The sequence below is a fragment of the Chrysochloris asiatica genome, unplaced genomic scaffold, assembly GCF_000296735.1.
Source record: "Chrysochloris asiatica unplaced genomic scaffold, ChrAsi1.0 scaffold00004, whole genome shotgun sequence".
Lineage (NCBI taxonomy): Eukaryota > Metazoa > Chordata > Mammalia > Afrosoricida > Chrysochloridae > Chrysochloris > Chrysochloris asiatica.
Window position 1 is genome coordinate 32539998 of NW_006408522.1, and position 9830 is coordinate 32549827.

Genomic DNA, 9830 nt, shown 5'->3' on the forward strand with positions numbered 1-9830 from the left:
GTTTACAAGAAGATCGACACTAATCCCTGGTAACCTGGACCAAGCGTGAGCAGAAATTCTAGAACCAAATATTAAACAGACTGTTGTTGTGAAGTGCCGTTGAGTCGGTTCTGACCCATAGCGACCCTGTATAGGGTTTTCAAGGAGCAGCTGGTGAGTTTGAACCACCGACCTTGCAGTTCAAATGACTTTGCAGTCTGATGCATTAGCCCACAGCAGAAAACAATACAGAGGTCATTAGGAGCCAGCAGCTTTATTCAGAACAAGTCAGGATGATCCTCATTTCCCTTTGATGAAAGATTATTACTGAGAGGAGGATCAAGGGATCATCATGGACGTTCCGCTTTTAGTTGACATTTTACAGACTTGTGGGAAAGACGCAAATTTGAAAACTGAACTTGATTTAGAGTTTAAAGGAAACTTTAGCACCTAATCCAACTTCCTCATTAGAAGAATTAGATGGTTTAACAATCATTCCCAAGGAATATTTCCTATTGGTTCAGTGTTAACCTGGAAAAAATTTCGAGTGATTGGTTTCTGACTTAAGCCCTATAGTTTAGAATCATTTTACTAATGACTTGGATGAAGGTGTGAAAAAAGGTTTGAAATTAACAGGTGATAAGGTAAAGCATTTGGATCAGAGAACTAAGATTCAGAAAGGTCCAGGCAAGTAGGGAAAAATGGACTCAAAACGAACTCATTTAGCAAAGATGCATTTCATCTATGTGGGAATTCAGAATGAAAAGGCACACAGACTGGCTGGGAGCAAACATGGCTTTTTCCTCTAGGATATTGTTCTACCCTCTGGGTATATCAGTAGCAGCCCATCCCCCAAGTCTTGAAAACCAAAAATGACTCCAGACATTGATAAATGTTCCCTGAGGATCCAAATCTCTCAATTAAGAATCACAAAGATAAATTGATGCACTTCTAGGGGAAAGTCTTAATGGATTTTAGTTAGCTATAAGTACAGTGTAAGCATTGTCAGCAAAATAAATGCAATCTGAGGATGCACTTTCACCACTATGAATTTTCCAGTTGTCCTTGAGTTGACTTTGACTCATGACAACCCCATGTGTGTCAGAGAACTGTGCTCCAGAGGCTTTCAATGGCTGAGTTTTCAAACACAGGTCATCAAGATTTTCTTCTGAGGCACCTTTAGGTAGACCAGAATTGCCAACTTTTTATTTAACAATAAAATATGTTAAGTGTTTACCCCACCCAGAGATTCCTCTACTACTATTGTTGTTGTTGTTACATGCTGTTGAGTCGAGTTCAACTCACAGTGACCCTGCATAGGATTTCTGAGGAGTGGCTGGTGGGTTTGAACTGCCGACCTTGTGATTAGCAGTCCATTGCTTATGCTACAATGCCACAGTAATAACTAAAACTAGAAACAACAATAGAAAACCATTGTCCTTGAGTTCCTACTCCTAGTGACCCTATAGGGCAATGTAGGGTTAGGCCCCTAAGGTTTACAGAAGCAGACCGCCACATATTTCTCCTGCTGAATGGCAGGTGTGTTTGAACTGCTGACCTTTCAGTTAGCAACAGAGCTCTCTCTCTAATCACTGCTCCACTGGGGCTTCTGATAATTACCGTTCAGTGTTTATTCTGTTTTTAGCCCTTTGCTAAGCTTTTTATGTATGTGTCCTCACATGAGCCCTATGAGGTAGGATTATTATTGTCTCCATTTTTCAGATGAGAACACTGAGTCCCAGGTCTCACAATCCAGGTGGTTGAGCCAGGGCTGAGTCACTCTAGAGCCTGTGCTCTTTGCCCATTCTGCTCCATAAGTGTTTTGAACCACACACTAGGTGTACACATAAAGTAGTGCCCCAGGATGTAGCTCTCCCAAAACCTTGAACATAGCTGAGAAGCAAGCTATAGGCTCTAGTGGCTTAGATCCCCTACACCCCCTTTTCCTTCCAGCATCCAAAAGCAGTGATCTACCCTGTAGCCATGGCCCCAACCTTCTGTCAGTAGCTCATTGACTTAATTCATACAAAATTCTAATATGCTAATTATCACACCATCAGACTCATAGAGTAACTCTGAGACAAATGCTTAATAGATGCCCTGTGACATTCTGAAGACATTTGATTTTCTGGGACCCCTAGTTCTTAAGCACTGGCCAGGAATCTATCTGTTAGTGGAGCCTTGAATGTTGTTATGATGCTGAACAGGTTTCAGAGGAGTGTCCAGACTAAGACAAACTAGGAAGAAAGGTCTGGCAATTGACTTCCAAAACTCAGCCAAGCAAAGTGCTATGGCTCACAATGGTCCTATCTCTAACCCATCATGGGATGGGGCAGGACCCGCAGGCAGTGCTTTGTTCCTTTGAGCATGTGATCTGGTTGAGTCAGGTCGATTTGATGGCAACTAACAACAACAACAACAGTGTGGCTCTGGGTCAGATGCAGAGGTCACTGGGATGGTAGTCCTCTCACTGTGAATTGTCTACTGTGGGGGAGGGTGGCAGGAGGGCTAAGAGCTTGGTAGCCCAGTGCCACAAAAGAGTCTGAGCAGTGTCAACTGGCATGACCTGTCCTCCTCATCTCTCCCAGTGGCAGTCTTGGAGCTCACCTCTGCTGACTTGCAGACTCCCAGGAATAACAAAGAGCACCACACACTGGAGATGGGACTAAAACGGCTCATTGTGCGTCGCGGCCAAGCCTTCGTCATCGTCCTGAACTTTAATCGGAGCTTCCGACCCCAGTTCGACAACATCAGCTTTGTGGCCGAGACCGGTGAGTTTGCCCTCTGCCCCAAGGCCCCATGGGCTCCCTCAAAATGGGGCACTAGTAAAGTTCACCTACAGGGCCCCTGCCCCTCCTTTCTGAGCCTCCCTTCCCTCTCTTCTCCTGGGGTCTCCCCAGGACCCACATGCTCAGTCTTTCTCAGTACTATTTAAGAAAGATCTAGCTATTCTCTCAGCAAGTTGAGAAGGCATGGCAGTGGTGGTGGTATGCCGTGGAGTTGGTTCCAACTCATAGCGACCCTGTACAGGGTTTCCGAGGCTGTCTATCTTTACGGGAGCAGAAAGCCTCATATTTCTCCCGTGGAATGGCTGGTAGTTTTGAACTGCTGACCTTGAGGTTAACAGACCGACTCGTAACCACTAAGGTACCAGAGCTCCTTTGAGAAGGCATAGGAATAATTTAAAAAACAAACTAGTTGCCACTGAGTCGCTTCTAACTCAAGGCATGTGTCAGAGTAGAGCTGCGCTCCATAGGGTTTTCGATGGCTGATTTCTCAGCAGCGTTCCAGGCCTTTTTTCTAAGGTGCCTCTAGGTGGACTTGACTCAGCAACCTTTTGGTTTGCAGTGAACACAATTAACCATTTGCACTACCCAGGGACTCCAGGGCAATAACAGTCAACGTTTAATTACATACCACACACTCTGCTAAAACACTGTATACATTCTCTTATTGAAGCTGTAAGACAAGACTTACAACTAGATACCATTACAATCCTAATTTTACAGATAAGAAAACTGAGGCTCAGAGATCGTGTCTTGTCCAAGGGTGCCTAGTGGCAGGTTTAGCAAGAGGTGGGAGAAGGTGGGGGCACTTTCAGTGCCCCTGGAATCACTTTACAAAGATATGTGAGCTTGGGATCATTCTCCTAAACAGGACCAGAGCCTATGGAACTACTGGGAACCCGAGCTACCTTCGTACTCACCCAGGTGCAACACGGGAATGTCTGGAGTGCTTTTGACTTCACCATTAACCTGAACTCCATTCAAGTCTCCCTCTTCACACCAGCCAATGCAATCATCGGTCCCTACACACTCAAGATCCAGATCTCCCAGGGTCAAGGTCACAGTGTAACTTACTTGGTGGGGACATTCATCTTGCTTTTTAACCCTTGGAATACAGGTAAGACCTGCTCATAGGTTGTAATGCTAACCCCAGCTATTGGGAATGCTGTGGCATTCTTCTAGAAAGCCCAGAAGATACATGGCTGCATATCTGTCAGATATAATATCATGTCTTCATCAAAAATAATCTTTACAGAAGAAAACATTCATTAGTAAGTGAAATCAATTAAGAAATGAAATGCAATAAGATCCTAATTGTTTTAAGTACAAGTATCTGAGGCTGCTTCAAAAAGCTCATGGGATGAAAAGATAATGGAATTTTCCTATCAGCTTTTGAACACCCCCCCCACCCCATATATGTATAGAAAGAGTGACCAAGATAATGTAACAGTGTATGTCTCTGGGGAGTAGGGATGATTGCTATCATTGTCTATTATTTTTTTAGATCTCTACAGCAAGCCTGTCACTTTGACACTCAGGAAAAAAATATTTTATTTTTTAAAGTTTTTATTGTGAATTCAGTGCAAGTTTATAGGGCAGATCATCAATTTTACCTTCAACAAATCATATACTTTGTTTCATTTCAATACAATTAGTATTTTTTAAGGTACAGATTCTATTCTGGCCTCTAGAAAAACATATTGCAGTCTCCATGGGGCTTTGGTCTTCAGTTCTGTTCCCATTTACCACTTCTCCTGTTTTTCAGCAAGAAGTTCTTATTACTGCTTTTTAATTGTATTCTGTTTTGGTTTGGGGGTTTGTACCCTGCACCACTCTGACTTGCTCAGAGGATGATGTGTACATGCCAAGTGAAATCCTGCTTCAGGAGTACATCTTGATGGACTACGGCTTTGTTTACAAGGGTCACGAGAGATTCATCACTACGTGGCCTTGGAACTACGGGCAGGTAAAAGTGTCATCCAGGCTTGGGTCTGGAGCAGGGACTCCTTGAGGTTGATGCCTAGATGACTCTGTTAGCTTATGATGGGCTGCTAATCAGAGTCAGGGTGTGGGATGCTGAGCCAATTCGCCACCTAATAAGAAGGCCAAGGAAGGAAGGAAAGACTTCTTTCCTTTTTAGTTTTGAGTACTTTATTATGGAAAACTTAAAACATAATCAAAGTAGAAAAGAGCCCAAACCAGTTGCTGTCAAGTTGATTTGACTCATGATGACTCTGTGTGTGCAGAGTAGAACTGCTCCTCAGCATTTTCACCTTCAGATGGCCATGCCTTTCTTCCAAGGATCTTCTGGGTGGGTTCCAATCACCAGCTTTTCAGCTAGTACTTGAACCCGTAACCATTTGTGCTACCCAGGAACCCCAAAGTAGACAAATGGCTGTAATACACCTCTATGGACCTATCTCTTCAGTAGTGATCTGTTTAAGGTAAATCCTGTTTCATCTACACCAGCGGTTTACAAACTATATAGCCCATGGACAAGATCTGGTTCATTGTCTCTTTTTTTATCTCACAAGCTAAAAATTATGTTTACATTTTTAAATTGTTAGAAAATATTTTAATAATATTTTGTGACATGTGAAAATTATATAAAATTTAATTGTGATTGTCCATAAATGATGTTTTATTGAAACATAGGCATGCTCATTCATTTAGGAATTGTCTATGGCTGCTTTTATGCTACAATAGCAGAGTTGAGTAGTTTTGACAGAGACCAAATGGCCCCAGAGCCTAAAATACTCACTCTCTAGCCCTTTACAGAAAATGTTTGCCAATCCTGGTCTAAATGCTCTCATTCTCCCCCCACTGATTTTTTAAAGTACAGTGAAGCTACCTTGTCATTTAACCCAGCAATGCTTTAGAATACAGCTGCAAAAGATGATGCCTCTTCCTGAAAAACCTAATCACAATATATATTCATAACTGAAAATAATGAACAGTAATTCTTTAAAAGCGTCAAAGTCCAGTCATTGTATGGAGGGAAACCTTTGATTTTGGGTAACTTTCCCACTCTGAACTGTCCACCACGGCCTGCACAGTTTTGCTTCAACCCTCTGCTACCTCAGCTCTCTGTCCACAAACACCTGGAGGGAAGTGAGTGTGGAGAAAGCAAAGTACAGACCCTGCTGAGGAAGAAGATCACATGTTCCCCATTCTCTACCTGTGACAAATTGTGAAATTAAAAAAAAATGGAGACAACTACCAGTGCATTTGGCAGCCAAAGTGGTTGTGACACATTGCAAACCTATGTCATGAACATATGCCATGGGCCTCCATTACCTTTTCCATGGCTGATAGCATCAGCTCTGAGCTCCACCTCCTGGTTCCCAGGCTCTCCACACTCTTCTCCTTCTCCCAGGCCTGGGCCTGTACTTATCCATCGGATCTTTCCTTACTCCCAAAGTCTTCAAGATTTGAGAACATCTAAGCTCCTTTCTCTGGTGCCCACTATGCTTGCAGACTTATGCTCTTCCTGTCTAATCTGTCCTTCTTGGACATTTCCAGCCAACAGGGATCTCTCCTCTCTCTGAATTCTGTTTGCATTTTCAGTCAGTCACCCAGTTTGGTCCTATGGAATTCTGAATCTAATGCATTCCCAATTTGATTGATAAACTCTTTGAAGGCAGTATCACAATGGTCATCAACAGAGGAGTGAATGCATAAATAATGTGTGGTATATACGAGTACACACAACAGAATACTATTCAGTCATAAAAAGAAATGAAATCATAATACATGCTCAAACATAGATGCATGGGAGAGATGGAGAAAGGGGGAGTCTTGCTTAGGGGCATTGAGTTTATGTTAATGGTAGTGGGATAATGTGGAAAAGGATAGTGAGAATAGTTGTACAACTTGAAGAATTTAATGTGTCACTGAATACATATAGAAATTGTTGAATTGGCATACTTTTTGTTGTGTATTATTTTCATCTCACACACATACAAAGCCTGTGCCAGTAACCTGAAGTTTCAGAACTCAAGACCTTTTTACTCTTCTCTTCCTCATACCTTGAAATGACTCGGAAGTTTGAAGAAGACATCATAGATATTTGCTTTGAGATCTTGAACAGAAACCTGTACTTCTTAAAGAACCCAGTCAAAGACTATTCTCAGCGCAATGACGTGGTATATGTCTGCAGGGTACTCAGCGCCATGGTAAGATGGGGAGGCTTTCTTGTCTCTGTCAGAGGACATCTGGGCTTCCTCAGGGCACTGTGGACACCCATTTGCCTGTCTTTCAGATCAACAGCAACGATGACAATGGTGTGCTGCAGGGGAACTGGGGGGAGGATTACTCCAGAGGAGTCAACCCCCTGGAGTGGAATGGCAGCGTGGCCATCTTGAGGCAGTGGTCAGCCCAGGGCAGGCAGCCTGTGAAGTATGGGCAGTGCTGGGTCTTTGCAGCTGTTATGTGCACTGGTGAGTGAAGGGGAAACGGGAAGTACATCACCTGAGTAGTCATTCATGGAGACCTCATGATAATGCTTTGAGGTTATGGCTGTTATAAACCTCATTTTCACAATAGTGAATGGTGGCCCAGAAAGGTTCAGTAATTTGCCCATGGTCCTACAGCCAGGAAAAGGGGGTGGGGAAATGCTTCAGTTTTTAACCAGGGCACTCACTATACCATCCTGAGGAACACAGCACATTTCAGTGGAGGTGAAGGGGCTAATGGTAGAAACCTGTTGCACATATTAGCATACTCCTTGATGGAGCACTTGTTGTTCATTGCCATTGAGTTGACCCTGACTCATGGGGACCCCATGCACCATGGAATGAAACACTATCTGATGTATCAATATCCATGTTACTGGCTATGGATTGGACCATTGTGATCCAAAGTTTTTACTGGCTGGTTTTTGGGAGTAGGTCTTTCTTCCTAGTCTTAGTCTTAGTCTGGAAGCTCTGTTGAAGTCTATTCAGCACCATAGCACGACATAGGCTTCTACTGACAGATGGATGGTGTCAAAATAGCGTGGCGTGGCATCTGATTTCTAACTTCCTCAGTGGGGAGGAGGAGGATATCGCTATTAGCATCAGTCCAAAACCATGCCTCCACCCTCCAACTTTTTTTTTTTTTTCACCAATTCAGACACCAACTGTTGTTTTCACGGCACTCTCTACTTCTCTGTTAGGTTTGATCATTTGTTACAAAGGCCACACAGAACACACAGACAATAATCATGATTAGGGAATAGATTACAATTCATATCAGAAATGCAGTATACAGTTCTTTGACCTGGACAGTCTCCCCTTAGCCTTGCTTATAAGCATGACTTTCTCCTGTTTGGCCTCTTGGTCCCTATGCTGATCCAGCAAGTGTTACAAAGCTCCTTTAGCTCTGCTGACAAATGCCTGAAGGCACTCCACTCTGTCAGCTAGCCTCCTGCCCAAAGGTTCTTAGCTTCCTCACGTCATGGACTGGGAAGTGCACTGTGCCATCTCCTGACAGCCTCCTGGTTCTGCTGCCTCTGCTGCTGCCACTTCTTGCCATCTCTTACTATCTCTGGTATCACAGCTCTCTGTCTCTTGGATCAAGGAGATTAGTACGTGGATCTCAAGTCCAAAGGACATGCTCCACACCTGGCTCCTCTTTACTGAAGGTAGGGATATCCCTTTCTCCTGCCTCTGGGATGGCTCATTTTAAGCCTAGTGGGATGGCAAAACTGATCAGTACCCAGGTTGGGTTTCTGTATACCTTATTTGCATAGTCCCACCCTGCACAAGAGTGCCATGTACCTACTTACATTATTAGCCAGCTACCAACACCCTTGACAGACCATAAGAACCTCATATTTGCATAGTACTACTGAGTCATTTGAACTTCTGGTGTGGCGCTATAGGATCAGCACTAGACTGTGAACCACAAAGTCAGCAGTTCAAACTCACCACCTGTTCCTTGGAAGCCCTATACAGGGTCACTATGAATTAGAACTGACTCGATGGCACTTAACAACAACAACAACAACAACCCAGCCATTTGGAGTCCTGGTGTGGCACTGTGGGATTAGCTAACCGAAATGTTGGTGGTTCAAACCCACCAGTTGTTCCTTGGAAACCCTATACAGGGTCTCTATGAGTTGGCACCTACTCAACGGCACTTAACAACCACAACAACAGCCCAGTCATTTGGTGGGAGTTTCAAACCTACCAACTGCTCCTCAGAAACCCAAACAGGGTCACTATGAGTTGGAATTGACTTGAAGGCACTTAAGAAAAACAACAAAGACTAAAATTAGAAGCCTGTATCAAGTAATTCACTGCAGTGCAGGCAGTGACTACACTTGAGGTGCAATGGCTGAGAATCTAACCCAGATATTATTTGTTGAATGTAAAGCTGATAATCTTGTCTATAAACCTTCACTCAATTCACAATTCAAGATCTATCTTGAAGTATAATGCTGTCTGTGATAGGATAATAGCCATACACCTACAAGGAAGACCAGTTAATACTAATATTATTCAATTTTATGTACCAATCACTAAAGCAAGTGATGATGTAATTGAAAAATTATATGAACTCCTTCAGTCTGCCATTGATCCATCAAGATGTATTGATAATCAATGGTAATAAAAATGTGAAGGTTGAAAACAAAGAGGAAGTATCAGTAGTTGGAATATATGACCTTGGTAATAGAAATTATGCTGGAGATAGTATGATAGAATTTTGCAAGACCAATGACTTCTTCACTGGAAATATCTTTTTTAAACAACATAAAAGACAACTATATATGTGGACCTCACCAGATGAAATACACAGAAATCAAATTGACTACATCTGTGGAAAGAGATAATCATCAGCCAAAAGAAGGTCAGGGGCAGACTGTGGAACAGACCATCAATTTCTCATATGCAAGTTCAGGCTGATGATGAGGGAAATGAAAACAAGTACAGGAGAGCCAAATATGACCTTGAACATATCTCACTTGAATTTAGAAATCATGCCAAAACCTGTTTTAATGAATTAGACCCTAAAGACCAAAGACCAGAAGAGTTGTGGGATGACATAAAGAAAGCAAAGGGTTAGTAAGAAGACAAGAAAGAA

General features: G+C 42.8%; 1 protein-coding gene across 1 annotated transcript in view; it reads left to right on the plus strand.

The window, feature by feature from the left end:
- Positions 1–9830, plus strand: part of TGM7 (transglutaminase 7) — a 54138-nt gene that overhangs the window by 23019 nt on the left and 21289 nt on the right. Inside the window, exons 2-6 of the mRNA XM_006831885.1 lie at positions 2568–2750; positions 3637–3882; positions 4613–4731; positions 6812–6940; positions 7027–7204. Coding sequence (XP_006831948.1) covers positions 2568–2750; positions 3637–3882; positions 4613–4731; positions 6812–6940; positions 7027–7204 — 855 coding nt within the window. The remainder of the gene's footprint in view (positions 1–2567; positions 2751–3636; positions 3883–4612; positions 4732–6811; positions 6941–7026; positions 7205–9830) is intronic.